At 41.1% G+C, this 19,191-nt stretch overlaps 1 protein-coding gene across 4 annotated transcripts in view; it reads left to right on the top strand.

Moving 5' to 3' along the window:
* TMEM170B (transmembrane protein 170B) overlaps nucleotides 1-19,191 on the top strand; it is a gene marked incomplete at its 5' end in the record, with an annotated part of 31,904 nt that overhangs the window by 5,446 nt on the left and 7,267 nt on the right. For 2 of the 4 annotated variants that reach the window (XR_014159135.1, XR_014159136.1), the window contains one exon: nucleotides 2,264-2,498. Coding sequence is in view for 1 of the 4 variants with exons in the window: in XM_081873185.1 (XP_081729311.1) it covers nucleotides 2,264-2,394 (131 nt within the window). Of the gene's footprint in view, nucleotides 1-2,263; nucleotides 9,752-17,266; nucleotides 17,523-19,191 lie in introns of those variants that run through there. The other 2 variants (XR_014159137.1, XM_081873185.1) reach the window with 2 other exon arrangements.

Here is a 19,191-nt window from a genome sequence, read left to right as displayed (position 1 = left end):
CTAAATCCTTCTCAACCTATGATTTGATTGGCCACCCAGCTCAGACTCCCATTAAGTTACAAAAGGCTTGAAACAAGAGCCTCTGGAAAACAACAAAGCTTTCACAAATCAAATCATGGTTTGTTTGGTCATCTGCAGATCAATTTGTTTTTTGTGTGTTTTTGTTTTTAAAAAATAATTTTTATTATGGTTATCTGCAGATCAATTTGTTGTTGGCTCCTGGTTTGTTAAACAAACCATGGTCTAACATTATGTGAGTGCTTAATGTTTGACAGAATTAAAGATCTAAAATTTCCAGAAATGTTGAAACCTTGAGAAAAAGGCATACATTTGAAGGGGAGGGAATGTTGGAGAAAATCTGAATATATTATCAAACAAAGTTAATTTACTTTTTAAACAATATAAAATGCATCATTTTTAACTTAGTTACCGTTGTAAAACTTGGCATATTTATGGCAGTTGCAGAGCATGTTTACGTTTACCGGACTTTACTCCCTGGTAAGCAAACAATGGGGACGCGGGTGGCACTGTGGGTAAAACCTCAGTGCCTAGGACTTGCCGATCGTATGGTCGGGGGTTCGAATCCCCGCGGCAGGGTGAGCTCCCGTTTTTCGGTCCCAGCTCCTGCCCACCTAGCAGTTTGAAAGCACCCCTAAGTGCAAGTAGATAAATAGGTACTGCTTTATTGCGGGAAGGTAAACAGCGTCTCTGTGTGCTGCGCTGGTGCTGGCTCATCAGAGCAGCTTCGTCACGCTGGCCACATGACCCGGAAGTGTCTCTGGACAGCGCTGGCTCCCGGCCTCTTAAGTGAGATGGGCGCACAACCCTAGAGTCAGACACGACTGGCCCGTACGGGCAGGGGTACCTTTACCTTTACCTTTAAGCACACAAAGAATTATACTAGAAAGTATAAAGGCATTCCATTTTTACAAATAAAACATAAAATTTACCCAATATTAGAGCTGCACCTTATACTAAGCAAATATATAATAGTGTGGGTTTTTCCCCTGTTTGGGAAGGGTGCAGGGAGTTGAAAACAGAAACACTGCTTGGTTTGCTAAAACAATTGTGTGTCATTTGGACAGAAACTTCCATTTAGTCTCAATATTAAAGGATAGCAGCATATTTAAATACAAAGCGTAACTTTATACAACACTGAAAATACTGAACCCTAGGTGCAGAAACACATCTTGGATTTGAATGTGGTATATGACTACAGTATACACAAATTAGCATTCTTTAATGCCTTGCATAAAAATTTTCATGCATGTGTTGAGTGAAAAACACCCTTGTCATTTCACTTACTATAAAATTAAAATATATTCTGTAGTTTTCCCCTCTGGTGTTGCCCCACCAAACGTTATTCTTCCTTTTTGCCCCTTCAAACCCAAAGTGTCATCTGGAAGAAAAAACAGGAGAAAAAAATATATAATTTCCTGGGGTGTCCCCCCCCATGGCATTCCCATCTCTAGTTAGAATAAATTTTGAGGAGGATGTGATCAACAGCTACTATCCATGATGGCTGTGTTTTACCTCCACTGCAAGGGGATTAATGTCTGTTTCCGGTGCTTCAGGGTATATATAAATTTTATTCAGGTAGGTAGTCGTGTTGGTCGGACGCAGTCAAAATTATAAAAAAATTGTCCAGTAGCACCTTAGAGACCAACTAAGTTTGTTCTGGGTATAAGTTTTCGTGTGCATGCATCCGAAGAAGTGTGCATGCACACGAAAACTTATACCCAGAGCAAACTTAGTTGGTTTCTAAGGTGCTACTGGACAATTTTTTAATAAATTTATTGATACTGCACCCTCAATGTTCATTGTAGAAGTGGGTTCTCTCTTAGGAAAGTTCAGGGAGAAGAACAAAGTCCAACACATTATTGACTTAACTTAAAGCTTCACAGTGTGTCAGCCTTGCAAATACTAGCATTTGGATAGGACATGTAAACTACTGGTTTATTTGATTATTATTTATCTGTGACATTTATATAGCCCCCTGGTCAGGCTTACAACAAAATATTGGACACAATCTAGCTAAAGATAAGCGCTTTCAAGACCTATTAATTTGAATGTGAGAGTTAAACATACTTATCTCCCATTCAGTTCAATGGGACTTACAAGTCCTTAATATTAGTGGGATCAGGCCGAATGTAATTAAAAAGTAACATTTGAAAATTTTGGTCCTAAAATGTCTTAAAATAAAAACCTTTTACTATTTTTTTGTGGTAACTTCATATTTCTCCCTTTCCTTGTGATTCTCTAGGTGCAGCAGTAGCTGGAATTTTCAGAGTTGCTGGAAAAAGCATGGCTCCTTTACAAGCGCTGGTGTTTGGAATTGGCCAGACTGTACTGACACTAATTATATCCTTCTCGAGAATTCTTGCTACACTTTGAAACTTCTGTGAAAACTTGGTTTCTAAAATGAAATGGTCTGCAGTGAAGCTTCCCAGAAGTTGTTCCAGTAGCTGCTGGATTTGAATTGCAAGGAGAAATATTTGGTATGTAGACTTCAAACCTAGAGGTTCCGCCCTTTTAGAAAGGAGTTCCCTCTAGAGTCCAAAAATGACACACTACTGCACTGCACCTAATGTGCCTCTGTCACAGGCAAGGTGTGATCAATTTAGGAGAAGCTGCAAGATAAAGCACCTTGTGAAGCTGCTAATCGGGCAAATGGTGATGTGATCATTGTTCGTAACAGTATTGGGGGAAATACACGGGCATTTCTGAAGAATGGATCATAAATGTGCCAAATGCAAAGTTGATTTGTTTTTGTTTTTTAAAAAATATTGATAGTGTGACCATTTAAATGTGTAGTATTTGAGTGCAGCAAACATAGTTCAAAACAATTTCAGGTATACCAACAAGGCACTTGTTTATTATTGTAATAACTAACTCCATCTCAATGCAGAAATTTATCAAGCCTGTGGAGAAGAAAGCTGCTTGAGTATTGAATTTATTAGCATTGCCGGGATTTAGTGACTGAAACAACAGTCTGGTAAGGACATGAATGTGATTGATCCAATATAGGAGCTCCTTATGAAAGGATTTAATTAGGATATGTCACATTCACTAAAAGCAGCCTTTCAGTAACATTATGTTATGCTTTTGCTATTTTATCAAGTTATGGTATGTCCCAAATTCATGGTTACGGATTGGAACAAAGGCTGTATGGGTCAGATGTCTAAAAAAGGTTACAAAAGGAATCCTACATTATTCCGAAAATATATTTGCTTTGACCTTGATTGTTGAAACATTCAGTAACGCTATTTTAAGACCAGGAAGAGCCACAAGTCTTGAAAAGTATGTGTTTACAGTATGGTCTAATCTAAAGTAAGTCAAAGATAGATGGGGAAATAAAAATGCAGTTTTTCTATGTGATTATGCCAGGATTCTGAACAAATGTTTATTCTATTAGATTATCAGTATCAAAAGGGAGAGAATTAAAAATCTTCCTATTTCCCAACCTTGAGATAATTTGGGGATGATTATATGTGACTTTCATATGCTTAGCTTCCAGTAGACCTGTTCTGTGTGTGTTGTTTTAGCAAGAGCAGCAGCAGTGGTGTGACTGTAATGTCTTTACTGTAACATGTTATAAAGTGAATAAAGAGAAACTACAAGGCACTATCTAAATGTAAGTATTGGGAAGGAGTGAATTAATTGTATCTTGGGGCTGATTCACACACTGTCCTTTCAGTGAGTATGCACATGTAATCAGCATGCACAAACATGCCTGTATTAGGAGCTGAAAGAAGGGAGCAGGCTCCCTACTTCTGGAAACCAGTGCAGGTGGTAGTGGCTGGAGAACCCAATTCTGCATTTACCAGAAATTGCTAGATGTTGTCGCTGCTCAACCACTGCACCTTTTTCAACAGCACCTTGGTCACTCTGCTGCTGGTGCTCTTCTCTAAGTAGAGTGGCAGTAGCCAAGAATTCCTTTGCTGGGAACTTGGGAAAAACAAGGCATATGCAGTAAGAGAGGACGACTTTAGCAGACATTGCCTTTTCTACTACTTTTGGCTGCTCTAATACAGGTGGTAGTAGGGCTTGATTCTATGTATTCCTTCACTCAGAGTGCAATGTGTGAATTAGCCCTTAGTTTTCTGTTCAAAATTGGCAGTCTGTACATGTCTCTACCTTCCTTCTGGGTGTATGACCACAGGTTGTCATGACAGCAGAAGTTAATGCCTACAGAAATCATAACTGCAGCAATAACACTTTGACAGCACAGTGCTTTGTTCCACAACCTTTCTAAATATTGTGGCAAAATCACAATTTGTAGTTGTATATACTAATAAATTATCACTAGAGGCTATTTTGCCTACTTTGGTCTAGAGATAACACTTAAGACATTCATTATTATTATGTCTTCATTCTTATAGTTGTAGTGATAGGCTGCTATCCTACAAGGACCTATGTATAACTGGAGCTTCTTCACGGTTGTGTTATTGCAGACTTTGTTTGCCATACCGAAAGATGGAAGCTTTGTGCTCATCCAAGACTCTAAATCAAAGTCATAGGGGAAAGGAAATAGCATTAATACTAGGAGGTATTTTAAGAAACATTGATATATTTTGTTCTTTGTTTCAGGTAATTTAATTTAAATGCCAAGGCACATTCTAAACCTACACTAGTATAAAATGCTATTTTAATTTATAGTGCCTTGAGTATATGTTAGAAGGGATTTTCTAGTCCATGGTCAACTTACTCCTGTTTTGTTTCTGCCATTAGCTTGCATTTGATGATAGCTTGTGGTAGTGGTGTTAAAATGAATAATAGGAAAAAACTTGGAGAAATCACTAGTGCTACCTGCCCCAGTTCAAGTCAATGCAGAAAAGTTTTTGTTTTTTAATTATAATTTTTATTGACTTAAATATTAAGCACTGTATCTTCAAGCCTTTGGAGTTATAAAACTCCATATTGGTTTCATATTTTATTGAGCATCAGAACATGCTGTATGTGATACTGTTGTGAATGTTGTATGTGAAGTTGTCTGATGTCTAGTGTTATGTGTAGTGGTGTAATGAAGCTGCAAAGCAAACACTTCTCAGGCCCCAGTACTGAAATAGTTATGAAGACTATATATGTAAATTTCTAAGTCGATTGACTTTAGGGCTATATGAAGAAATGTATTTCTGTACTGGAGGCTCAGATGCTTCCTATGTTGTTTGTGGTTGCCTCATTCTGACAAAACTTACACTTTTCATGAGAAACAAATCCCATCAGTATTAAGGTTAGGTTAGGAATAACATAAAGGCTAGATATGCACTTTGTTAAATATTGCAACACGTTCATTGGGCAGCAACAATACAGCAGGTTCTGAGTGGCCATCTAGAAAAGGGTCTGCCCAGAACTGCTTTGTAACAGGAAGCAATCTTGGATCATGACTCGTTGAACTCAGCTAATGAGTTGTGTTTTACAGTAGATCAATGTATAAAATGACTCTTTTTCTATCAAAAATGGTAAATAAAATCTTCTCTTTCAGTCTCTGTTTGGTAATGAATACTAAAAGGATGTGCTTTAGCCAAGGATAAGTATGGCACTATGCCTTTGAATAGAATACATAACATTTGTATTTTGAAGCGATTGCAGAGTTAGTTGTTTATTGCATTTTAAAACCAATTTATATTTAAAAAAAACAATGAAATAACAAATGAAAGTTTCTGATAGCAATATTCTGTATTCAGTTTTGAAAGTAATGTGTAAGGAGTAATGTTACTAGGGCCATTTTTTCATATGCTAAAAAGGGTGGGTTTCTTCTTTCATGCAAGTTTAGAGTGGTGTGCTTTACTTAAGGGTGAAATGCCCTTTGTATGAATAGAATTAAAATAATACCTTCAGCTGCTACAGGAAATGAAGGAAATCTACACCAATATTCAAAAATTTATCTGAGGAAGTGATTGAAGATTCTACTTAGAAGCATTCTAAAAAGAATCCAGTGTAAAGCTTATGCAATACCAGTATTTTACCATGAACTGAATTACTGTTTGAGAGCAGTTGAAAATTTCGTTGTTGTTTTTTTAATTCCAGATAATCTGCAGGTTTTTTATTTTTAAGGCAGCTTAAGTTTCATGAACTGATCTCTTAACATATTTAGCAATGACATTTTAGAAAATTTTTCATTATTCAAAACCACAGGTAACATTATGTTGGCTTAATTTATGAACATATGGACCAAAGAGGTGGTTAAGTATTCATTGTATTTATCTGTAATATAGCATTTTAAATATATTTTTCTTGATTAAATCTGAGGAAAGCAGTAGTGTTTCCTCTTCAGTTTTGCACTTTGCTATATTTTGTTTCAGTATGATAAACTTATTTTTACTTGAAGCTTGCATATTTTTGTTGTATTGTAGTATAACCAAGCAATCAGCTCTCGGTATAATTAAACGGATTTTTAAAATTAGTTATGTTTGAAGTTTATTATCCAATAATAAGTCAGTTTTCTTAAGCCTCCCCCCCCCCCAAATACGTTTAAGCCTAATATTTTAAGGCATTGTTTTTAAGCATTTTATCCAAATTCTTGCATAATTGCACACAATGGGTTACACATCCAGACTTAGTCATGCTTAGAGTAGACACATTGATTTCAACCCTATAGCAAATAAGAGAAATATGGATCCAGATCCAACAAGCACATACAACTTCTTCTCAAAAATATGATGCTACTTCAGGCCTCATGTTTACTGCTACTGTGGGTAGTTGAGAGATTTTGAAGCCTCAATGCTATATGGTTCTTTCCTTATGAGCTTGACTAGATTGCAGCCTTAAAACTGCATGTTCTGTACTTGTGCTCCCGATCAAACATGAGACACAAACTGGTTCTGAAAAAAATGCTTCGTAGAACTCCAGGTTTTCCAAACTAGCACTCAGTTGTGACTGAAGGTGCAGAGACAATGAATAGGGGCCACAATATTGGAAAGAATGGCTTTTTGTATGGCTCCAGAGGCAAGTGCATTCCTCTTCCATTCAGATTAATGAAGGTGAACAAGTGAAGAGGTAACAAGCAAAAAATATGTGAAATAGTTAATTTTCTGTCTACTACAAAAGCTGGAGATATAAGAATGTGGGGCAAGCTGGAGAAAGCTCCCAACATATAACAAGCTGCAGGTTTTCTTCCTTATTCTATGCAAATCAGATTGGTATATTTACTTCAAAGATTTGTGAGAGAAAAGTGTCCGGACACATTTGAGAAACCACCACATAGGTTTGATGAGGACAGTTTAAAGTTAAAACTTATTTTAAGTTAATATAAAATTATTGAAGTTTGAAATGGGGACATTACCTGTCTGAGGCCAACTCTTTTATTTTGAGTTTTTGCTAAGATGTTTCTAAAGTGATCATTGGCAATGCTGAAGGCATTCTGGATCATATGTCTGGCAATTGCTACTAAATGTTTTCATATACAGCTTTCTTCTGTAGTTTGTGCCCTTTCGTTTACAAGAGCCTGAATCTGCCACTTTGCTCCATGATGCTTATGAACAATTCTCTTCTCAGACCCTTAAATTTGCCTAATAGGGAGAGAAGTCCTTGTCTTGGAGAGAAAGGAATGAAAACCTTGTAGCTTTCTCTGAGAGGTTCTAAATGATCCCAGAAATTGTTGGTCAGGTGCATCATAGACACCTGTTCAATTCCATATGGCACTGAAAATTATAGGCTAATCATATAGCCTCTGCACATGAAATGACATTCTGGTTATAAGCTGCTTTAAAATCCTCCCTGCTCTGTATGTGATTGCTCAACACAATGATCAAGTGATTTCCCCCCCCCACACAACTGCAATAAATGTTTGCAGTGTGAGGAGAAAATACCATTCTGTGCATTATAAGCTGCTGAGTTAGTGATTCAGTCATGGAGGAAAAATGTTTGTTCATATAAAATTTCTGTATTTCCCTTCATCTGAAAATCACAGGGCAGTTTACAATATAAAAACACAAAAAGTATTGTAACAAACAAAAACAGTAACCCCACTCCCCCAAAGTTTTAAAGGCCATAGATTGTTTAGTTAGCCAAAGGCCTGGGAGAAGAGGAATGTTTTTGCTTGGTGCCTAAAGATATGTAACGAAGGTACCAGGTGAGCCAGGCATCGGCAAATTTATTTAGCCACGGGCCAGTCCACTGTCCCTCAGACCTTGTGGCAGGCTAGAGAAGCGGCATGGGGGGGAGCTGGAAAAATAGGCAAGGGGGGCAAGTAGTCCTCCCCAGCCACTGCGCTTACCTTCCCAGACCCGTGATCTGAGCACCCCAGGCCCTTTCCCCTTCTCCCAGGAAGGGGAAGCAGGAGCCCTTCCCCGGCGCTTTGGCCTCGATGACTCGCCGGGCGCTGCCTCTGACAGCAGGCTGTGCTCAGGTCCACTGGGAGCTGGCCCTCCAGTCCGGGACGCCCAGCTGCCCTCCAGTTTCACCTCTTCACTGCGCCCCTAGCCCGTCCCGCAGGGCTGGAGCTCACCGGGTGGTGCGCTTGTAGTGTGGTGGCGGCTCCTCGCGTTCTTTCCCCAGAGCTCCCACAGGCAGGGTGGTGGCCATAGCCTGGTAGCCCTCAGCGGGCCGCAGGGCAAGTCCATAGCTCTTGGGGGGGGTGGAATGTGCAGGGGAAAATGGTGGTGCATAAAAAAAATGAACAGAATCCCCATGGCCCACACTGATCCACAGACCGTCTGTGGGCCAGATCCTGAAGGCAATTGGGCCGGATCCAGCCTGTGGACCTTAGTTTGCAAACCCCTGAGGTAAGCCTCCCAGGGAACAGCATTCCACAAGTGGGGAGCCACTGCAGAAAAGGCCCATTCTTGAATTGCTACCCTCTAGACCTCTCATGAATGAGGCACACAAGGAAGGGCCTTGGATGATAATCGCAGGGTTAGGGTTGGTTCATAAGAGGAGAGGTGATCCTTGAGATATTGTGGTCCTGAGCTTTATAGGTCAAAACCAGCACTTTGAATTGGGCTAGGAAACTAATTGGCAGCCAGTGTAGTTGGGCCAGGATTGGCGGTATATGCTCAAATCATGTTACCATAGTGAGCAACCTGGCCGCTGAATTCTGCACCAGCTGATGTTTCCAAACCATCATTAGAGGCAGTCCCAAGTATAACACATGGCAGTAATCTAACCTAGAAGTTACCAGAGCATTGAGGATAGTAGTTAGGCTATCCCTGTCCATTTAAGGGCATGGCTGGACCACCTGCCGTAGCTGATGGCAAGTACTCTGATCAAAGCTGGTTTTGGGGGAAATGTATCAAAGCACAGCATTGCTTAATCAGCTACAGGATAGATAAGGATTGTGGGCAATGTGGCTTCAAAAACTAGCAGTAGGAGCACACTTGATGCAGAATAAACAGTAATGTGTGTGCACAGCCTTAGTCTTTATTTAACTGACATCTTGCACTAGCAAGTTGACAAATGAACAATATGTAAGTTTGGGGAAGGCAAATATGTTGCACATACAGCCGTTTTATATCCCTGCATCACTTCTGTGTAGAAATGGCATTGGGAGTGTGTGTGCTTTATTTGCTACATGTACATGCCGCAAGATACTTAAGCCTTGGTCACTTATGCTGAACACATTTTGATATAAGGAAGTGATATTTCTTTAAGACATTGTTCTGTCAAGTAAGCATCAGTCCGTTAGCTGTATATATGGAGAGCCTCAAGGAAACGTGGAAATTCCTATTTGTCATTTACAATTTGTTTGCAGCATGTGGCCCAACTAAGGCTGCTTCTAATCTGCTTTACCTGTTTCTCTCCCCCCCCCCCCGGGCAAAAAATGAGCGCACAAAAAACAGAGTGTGACTTCTGGGGTAACGGTTAAAATAATAATCTGTGTGTCTAGGAATAGTGAAATGAATGAGGATGTTTCCCTTTCTTCTGCTCCAACTGGAAAAACATACATGAATGAAACTTCATTTGCATTTGTAAAACACAGATAAAATAGTGTGGGTCTGATCCAATGGAAGGAGCTGTTTCCTTCATTGAAATGAATGGGTGTGCTGGTGTGTACTGAAGTGCATGCAGTATGTGGCTTTTATGCTTGTTTGCCCAGGTGAGAATTGTGGAGTCAGACCAAAAGGTAAGAACTCTTGAAATGGGAAGGACCATTTTTAAATTATAAGTTCATATTCTGTAGAATATTATATTGTACAAAGGTAATGTTTTCATTATCCTTTTAAGATATATGCTGCCTAATGTGTTGTCGTATATTGCATGTTTTATATAATAGTTTAGCTCTAAAGAAAAAGGGATAAAACGTTTTTGTGTATAATATGTTGTAAATGTATATTTTTTTATAAAAGCAGCTTTTTAAATTTCTCAGTCTGTACAAACTACCATGTAAATAATTTCCTGTAAATAACTTCTTGAACAATAAATGTTTTCCATTGAAATGTTTCCTTTTTTTACTTTGAAGGAACTGCTTTGGTATTTTCCATTATGATAGGCAGGATTCACCCAAGGAGACCCATCAGCAGAAGCCCTGTGCAAGGACTTCGCTTGCACTATGGAACCCCCCCCCCCAAGCTCACTCCCTGAAATTGATTGGGGGGGTGGAGAACCCACCCCACCCCCAAGCAATATGCACACCATACATTTAAATCAACCCCCCAGAAGAATCTGGGAATAGTAATTTACCCCTTCTAGTGGTATAGTTCCTATCACCCGTAACAAACTAGTTCACAGGATTTGGAAGTGTGTAATTTAAATGCATAGTGTGCCAGGTGACCTAAAGCTGCTTTTCTTGAAAAATCTTATAGTATTACACGTTAAATTCTTTTAACTTCATTTAAACACAGTTCTAATAATTGGTGCTCAAGGGGAGTTCATATTACACCTTAATAATCTATGCAACGAATAATAAAAATAGCCAAGGACAATTCACATACAAAAGAACAAAAGGATGTGTCATCTTCCCAAAAAGTCTTTGCCTGCTACCTAAACGTTTCCAGCAAGGGCCTCAGCTCAAAGCAGGTACCATGACACAAAATCTCAACCCATGTCTTGGCCAGTCCATTATTTGATTGTTAGCTGATCTAGGACCATTATCGCAGTGGGGAGAGGTATTCTTGGAGATACTGGCTCTTTCTTTCCATGCAGAGTTCATTCAATATATCACATGGTTCCCAAAAAATTGTACAGACCAAATTCCCAGTTTTACATCGACTTCTGGAACAAAATGGCCATTTGTGAGTGGCACTGATTTGATAGTGGTTCAAAATAGGGAAAAAACAAGAAGATGGAACAGATTTGTTCTCTATTCAGAAGGCAAGATTAAAAGTAAAGGGTGGAAATAGCATAGAAGCAGATTGTGATTAAATTTTGGGATAAAGGCCCACTGTCAAGCAGTTCTTCCTGTTCGGAATACAGTGGTACCTCTGGTTACAAACTTAATTTGTTCCGGAGGTCCGTTCTTAAGCTGAAACCGTTCTTATCCTGAGGTGCGCTTTCGCTAATGGGGGCTCCCGCTGCACGCCCGCCTCTGCCGCTCAATTTCCATTTGCATCCTGGGGCAAAGTTCACAACAAGGAGCAGCTACTTCCGGGTTAGCGGAGTTCGTAACCAGAAGTGTTCGTAACCAGAGGTACCACTGTAGTCTATGGTGGGAGGTGGGGACCCTCCTTCAATGAAAGCACATAAACAGAGGCTGGACAGCCAATTTGGCAGGTAGGGATCCTTTTCCAGTAGCATAAGTGGTGGTTACTGGAATTATGTGGAAGAGTCTACATTTGAGTAGAGCATCAGTGTAGATGACAAACTGATTTGACTATTAAGATGTTTTACACAAAGGTACATAACATGCCAGGTGGGCAATTTGAATAATAAAAATGATGAGGACCTGTTAGCTTCAACTGATCAGTTTAACTAAGCATTTTGCTTTGTAGGGTAGGAGATCTGTCACTAGGTGGTGCACTTTGCCTCTTCATTTTCATCAAATGCATGGCACTGAGCTTTCTATTCATCTCATAGCTTATTTGAATAGTTTGCATGTTATGTAGTGACAGTGCTCCTACAGGATTCGGTCACAATGTGATTCATCTCTTTCAACAAGTTTTGTGTCTTCATCAGAAGAGCCCTACTAGATTTTACCTCACTTGTCAGAGTCAGTATGCCTCTGAATACCAGCTGCTGCAAATCGCAAGTAGGGAAAGTGCTGCTGTGTTCAGGTTCTGCTTTCTGGCTTCCCATATGTACCTGGCTGGCTACCATGAAAACAGGATGCTGGATTAAAGGAACCACTGGCCTGATCCAGCTCTTCGCGGCCTCCGTCTGTCTCAACAGGCAATGGGGTGCACCTCTAAGGATGAAGCCAAACCGCTGCATTAGCAGCACTGTAGTGACTTTGGGACACAAGCCTGGGCAGTGTGCATGGGGGTCCTGGTCTGCCCAGATGACAAGACCCCCCTCCCACCCCTCGGCCTAGCTGATGTAGTCCAGAGGAAAGCAGAGCAATATATTTGGCACCAGCTTAGCTGCAAGAGTTGCTGGATGGAGTCGTACAAGGCGCCATCAAGCTGTCTTAAGGACTCCACTCCAGATTTGTGTAGGGTTTACTCCTTAGCCTTTTCTTCTCCCGAAGATGTCCCTCAAGGCAGTGGAGGTTTAGGACCAGAGTTTACCTTCTAGATGGAATACCTTCCCAGGTTGAAGAGCCCCACCTGCCCCTCACTTCCCTCTACAGCAGCTTTCTTGACGAGACCAGCTTTCTTGGACCCTATTGGTTTCGTCCGCTCAATCTTCCAGAGCCTGTGTTCACATGCAGAGAAAGTCCCTAACTCACTGAGGGTTTGAGACACATTGGCTACCCTCACCTGATTTAGCTGGCCAGTCAAAGCTGCTCCTGGAGTGTGGCCACTGTCTCAGCTTCTTGGAGCCACAAGTGTGAATGCAATTCTAGGCTAGATGGGTCTTTGACCTGATAGTTGGAAGGGACCAAGTCCAACCCCATGCAATGCAGGAATCTTTTGCCCAGTGTGGGCCTCGAACCCACAACCCTGAGATTGCGTCTCATGCTCTACCAACTGAGCTATATGTTCTTATTCTCCACACCTAAGATAACTCTGTTGTTTCTTTACGTGTTTTCTTATTAAACCCTACCTGCTCAAAATACCTCAAGGGCTTTGCAGTTTACATCCCACTGTTTTAGTCTATAAACAGGTTCTTAACAGATATTAAAATGGAATAAGCCCAGAGGAGTCATTGAAACAGATGGAACACCCACCCTTATCAGCTGCTTCCTTTTTCACCCAAAAGACTGTGTAAAAGTGACTAATAAGTTCCATTAGTAATGAACCAATAGAAATCTTTAACAGCCTGTGAAAAACCTGTAAGTGTCCTGGTCTGACCAGCATGGACCTCCACAGGTATAGCACCACTAGAGGGGGTCCTCTTCCTCAGAGCCATTGACCTCTCAGCCAGCAGAAGTCCTCCAAGCAGTTCTTGATGATGCTAGACAGGACTAGTGTGGTGCCCTCTAGATGTTGGTCTCCAGCTGTCATCAACCCCAGCAAGCATGACCAGATCTTAATGAAGTTCCAGTAAGACATGTAATTGCATGTAATTGTTTTTCCTGACCCTGAGAAAAGTTTGCACCCAGGGCAACTGCCCAGAGTACTGGCACCTTCTTTTCTTAAAGAAACAAAGCACTGCTTATCGCCATATCTCACTTTATCATATCTAATTGGGTGGTTATATATACCAGTAGCAAACTCTTAATTCCTCTTAGTGCAAAAACTGATGCAGCCCACGCAGCACCGCCTGCATGCTAGATGAGAGGCATCTGCTGGCTTGGAGAAACCTCCAGGTTTGCTGAAGAACAAAAATGGGGGGGGGTACTAAGCAGAGGGACCCCCCAGAGAACTGAGCATGTTCACTGGATGCAGGATGCTGTCTTTGGAGGAATGAGGAATGGAAAATGGTGAGGAGGAACAGAATAAAGTATTCAGAACAGAAGTGCTCCACACAACATTTTTCTGTTGCTGCTCCCACTCACATTTCTTCTCAGATGGTTTTAAAAAGAATTATTTGGAAGTTTGACCCATTTCCTTACGACTCTGATAAAAACATGCACTTGCAGAAGTCCTGCTCCTAACTTTTTGGACAGAACGACCTGTAGAATCCGTTCAGTAAACATCATTAAAGTTTCCTGTGGAAACTTCCAAGGGAAGCCCAGGGCGATCTGGCAAGGTCTTGCTGCTGTCAAGTAACAAAAAGAACAGGGCTGATTCTTCCTATCAATTTCAGAACAACATTTGCTGGTAGTTGGGAAATGCAAGATCTAGATGTACTTTCTTGATCATTTCTCTGAATGAGGCTTTGCGGCACACTTCCGAACATCAGTCGGATATTAATGTAGTGGTTTTTTAAATAATGATGATAAGAAAGACAATGGGATTCACAGAACATTCTGTATTCAAACAGGTAGCTATTGCCCAAGCCTTGTTCTGTGAGGCTTGATGTTACAACTCATGCCCAGTTAAGCTAGTTCATTTCCACTGAAAACCAATTTGATGCCATTGGAAACTAGTGTGCTTCCTTCACACTGTTACGTTGTTGTTTTTTTGTGTGGGTGGGGTTGCAGGTGCATTCTGGAACATATCACTGGTGCTACAAAAATGTATTCATGGTGGATTTATACTGGACTGTTCACACATTCTGCTTTATTAGTTCTGTAATGCTTCCCTAATGTTAATCACTTTATTCCCCAATTGAGGAGTACTCTTGCACTAAAGTGCAACAAAAATGGGACCCAACCCCCCCCCCAGAGCCTATCTGAATGGGAAATAGTGATTTTCCAGGTGTTTTCTCTTGTGACATGGCACACTTGAGGCTTGTTTCCAATGGACTCCCAGAAAAGCATCAATTCAGTATTGAGAGCTAGGACCTCTCCATATGTCCCTTTTTATTGCTTATCCATGATGATTTGTGCTCACAATGCTAGCAGGATGGTCACACACAGTCCCACTTTGAATACACTTTGTGCCTTTAGATGCTTTGGTACGGTCACACTGCTTTGTTTCCAATCTGTGCATATCCTTCCACTTTCTGCTGAAATCCTGTAATTTTTTATTACTACAAAAGTAAGCCCTGGCTTATTTTTGTGCTGCTTTTGCGGTGCCTCTCCAGGCAACAATAATGTTGTGACATTGGGGCGTCATTACAGAACAAACTGAAGCAGAATAAATCCCCCACTCATACAGTATGATTGTGTCACAAATACACCCGCAATAAATCTCCCATCTGGAGGGACCCAAAGTCTGCACAATCAGAAATATTGTGGACTACAGCTCTGCTGTTTCTGCACCATTTCAATCCTTGTTGAAAGCTCCCCTGTGTAAAAATAAATAAAAAAGAAAGAAAGAAAGAAAGAAAGAAAGAAAGAAAGAAAGAAAGAAAGATTTCTCCATGGAAAGGAAACATAGCACAGAAGGGAGTTCAAGAACCCAGAGCCCTCTTCTTAAATGTACTGGTTTTTTATGGGCAAATTTTTCTGGAGCTTCTACAGTCTCAAGAGTCTCAAGATCCAGATATGAATATCCAGATCCAGATATGAATATCAGCTGCTAGGGACAACTTTGAGTCAAACATCAGAGTCTGCTTTCAGATGGAAAAAGGAAACAGATAAAATATATACCATACATGGCTGTGTTCAATGCAGGGACAGCCAACATGGTGTCCTCAAGCTGTGTGGGCCTACAGTTCCTATCATCCCAGCCAACATGACCACTGATGTTGTTCCACAACAACTGGAGGGCACCCCATTGACTCTCCCTGATGTAATAATGTGTCATTTGGCCACAATACTAAGCCACAGTTCTTGCTGCAGTCCTAATAGGAAAATAAAATATCAAACCTTTTCCTAAGGTATAACAACTTATGTAGTGGGTGATTCAGACTTGAGTCTGCTAGCCCCTTGCCAGATGGGGAGCAGCAGCAGCAGCAGCAGCTGTCTCAACACCTGTGTGGAAGCAGGAATGCCTGTAATACTATCTGTCCAATTACTTCCTGCAAACAGGAGATGGGTCATGACCGGGTTAAACTAGTTGATCTTTTCCTGACAACTATAGAATAAGAACTGAAAGCTGACCTTCTCTTTCCATCTTAACATGTCACAAACATGTTACTTAATAGGGGGACATGGCTGGATTTACCATCTTGCTTGGTCATATGCCAAGGATGCTTCAGAAGCACAAGCTCTCACAGCCCAGACACTGACCATCAGGCAGGAGCAAGTCAGATGTCGCTTATGGTCAACTCACCAATAAGACAAAATATCAGACAGGAGTGGAAGAGAAGTCTTGCCTGGGGTGATTTGTCAGATACCCCATCCACATGACTGAAGGACCAAGAAATCCATCCCTCTATTAGAAAGCTGGGAACTGAAATTGGGCAGGAAGGAGGAACAGTCAGTCATATTGCATCATCATTACAATGGGGGGAAATAGAATGAATAAATCATCAAGAAAACCCTAATCATATAAATATCTTAATCTGATTTGGAATGGATCATCCTTTTTTCATGGCAAGCATATAACACACAGAAACAGACACTATAGAACAACAATAATTTGAATAGCTTTCTTGAGAGATGGTTGCTGAAGGTTTATTTGCACGATCGTACACGTACGTGGGTGGCGCTGTGCTCTAAACCACTGAGCCTAGGGCTTGCCGATCAGAAGGGCAGCGGTTCAAATCCCTGCAACGGGGTGAACTCCTGTGGTCCCTGCTCCTGCCAACCTAGCAGTTCAAAAGCACGTCAAAGTGCACGTAGATAAATAGGTACCACTCCAGCGGGAAGGTAAACGGCGTTTCCGTCTGCTGCTCTGGTTCACCAGATGTGGCTTAGTCATGCTGGCCACATGATCCAGAAGCTGTCTGAGGACAAACACCAGCTCCCTCGGCTAGCAAAGCGAGATGAGCGCCGCAACCCCAGAGTTGTCCCCGACTGGACCTAACGGTCAGGGGTACCTTTACCTTACCTTTACAGTATTTTACTTATGGTGTTGCTATCCTGCACTAGTCTTGGATAATATTGGCACAGGTTTGTGACACCTATTCCTTTCAAACCTCCCCTGGATCATATCAAAAGTCGATCTGGCCTAATATACTGTTTCCTACAGTGACCGACCAGATGTTTCAGGGAAAGCACACATGAGTTGCTTTCTGCCTTTTAGATTCTGCGGCCCGTGCAAGAAAATAATAATAATTTAATGCATCAGAAATATGTTGCCATTGCCCCGCAGTTTTGGGGTATTTTTTAATGTTCATTCCTTCATTTCTACAGATGACTGCAATTGTTCCCTAACATCTGGATGAGCTGTGTAAGAGCAGCAGGAAACCACACGTGCTTTATCAATTGCGCCATATGTTTATAATACTGAATGAGTGCTTAAAGCTCTTCAGGAAGAATTTCCGATACTCTGAATGGATTTGATTATCCACCAAGTGTAGTAGATGGTGAACTCACCCACTTCATTTTGGGAAAATATTCTCCTCCACTGAGAAAGTGAATAATAAAGATAAAAAGGGACAAAAGGCTCAGGTGTTTAGTAATGATTTTCCTTTCCCGGTAGTGAAAGAGAGAAATTCTTAACAATTTTTTTACATCAGGGACGTGGTGATCAATAGAATGATGGGATGATTTTGAGTATGTTGTATCAGGCAAGATGCCACAATTCTGACACAAGATTGGTGTTACAATTACTGTGATGCTGATAATTACAGCATCAACATATTTTCATACAATTCTATGATTCTATGATCCATGTAAATTCTCCAGAACAATCAATTTCTTGAGGATATAGATTGTCTTTTGGAGTCCAAGTTGACCTCCTAAATGACAGGTTATGTTCTAGCCAAGTCCTACAGTCACATTCCAAGATACTGAGGCATAATTATCCAGCAATTTGACATGGAAACCACATTATATTCTTGAATCACAGGCTTTGAGAAGATCAGCACAGCTGATTGATTTAGGTTACGGAAGGGAAACTTGTGGTTTCCCCGATCTTGTTGGACTCCAACTCCCATCAGCACCAGCCAGCATGGCCAACAGTGAGGGATGATGGGAGTTGTAGTCCAGAAGGTCTTCTCTGACTTAGGTCATCCAAGACTGCGTGCTCAAGGGAAGCAGCGGTGTTCAATAATTTTCGCAATAATTAAAATAGAAAAAGCTTGGTTTGGAATCAAGCCTTTGTTTATTATAAGCATATAGATAATCAACGAAAGGAAGCTGGCATCTGCAGAAGTTATGGATTAACCATTAAAAGAAACAGAGATGGAAATGTTAAAAGGGAGATACCGCAGATCAGCTCCAGAACTGAGAAATAAGTTTACATTAATTACCTCTAAGTGCTTCTGCTCTTTCCCTTTCCTGGAGGATGGGAACAAACCCAAAAATATTTTTGTTTCCCTTTGGAAATTAATACTCAACGGGCATCACATGACCAAAGAAACACAAATAGTCCAAAGAGTGGGTGATCCAGGTTTTCCAGGGATGCTGAAGATTTTCAGAACATTGTGTTTTCCCCTTCACTCCTGGGCTGAGCACGTGGAGGCTACAAATTGCTGAGCCGTGCTGGGACCTTTGCCACACGCAACTGAAAAGCTGCAGTTGCTGGGAAGGCCTGGCATGGGGTTTAGGTTTCATTTCTTGGATTGCGCCAAACATGATCACCAGACAGAGATCCTCGATCGCTTGCCTGTATGCTTGAGTGTATTTTCATCCGTTCGTTTGTTCTTTGGCTGCGGCATTTGTTTTTGGCTCTTCTGGAATGTGACCTATTGTTGTTGCAGTTGCTTAAAGCTAGGCCTTTGGTTTATCCTATGGTCCAGGCGCGTAAATAATTTCCCTGGGGGTTGGGGGGGGGGGTGCTGCATTCTTGATTTGTACAGCCTCTCCTGACCAGCCAGCACCATTTGAGTTCTTGTCTTCTTGACATCCTGTTCTGCCTTCAGAGATTCAAGCTGCTGAAAAGTGGGGGAGACAAAATCCCTTCTGCTCAGGAAAGCATTGTGTGGTGCCTGGCAAAGAAGAATGGCATTCGTTTTTGGAAGTTTTAGTGAAACACATGCATGCACGGTTCAAGACACGCAAGGGGAAAGGCTTATGTTCCTGGTTTTGGAACTATCGGGGAGACAATGATGAATTTCACACATGCACAGAGTGCAGCAGATGCAGGAGGAGAAGGGTGAAGAGAGCTCCTTCCA

Source organism: Podarcis erhardii, assembly GCF_964252035.2.
Source record: "Podarcis erhardii genome assembly, chromosome: 8".
NCBI lineage: Eukaryota > Metazoa > Chordata > Lepidosauria > Squamata > Lacertidae > Podarcis > Podarcis erhardii.
This window is presented reverse-complemented; position numbering and strand designations above follow the sequence as displayed.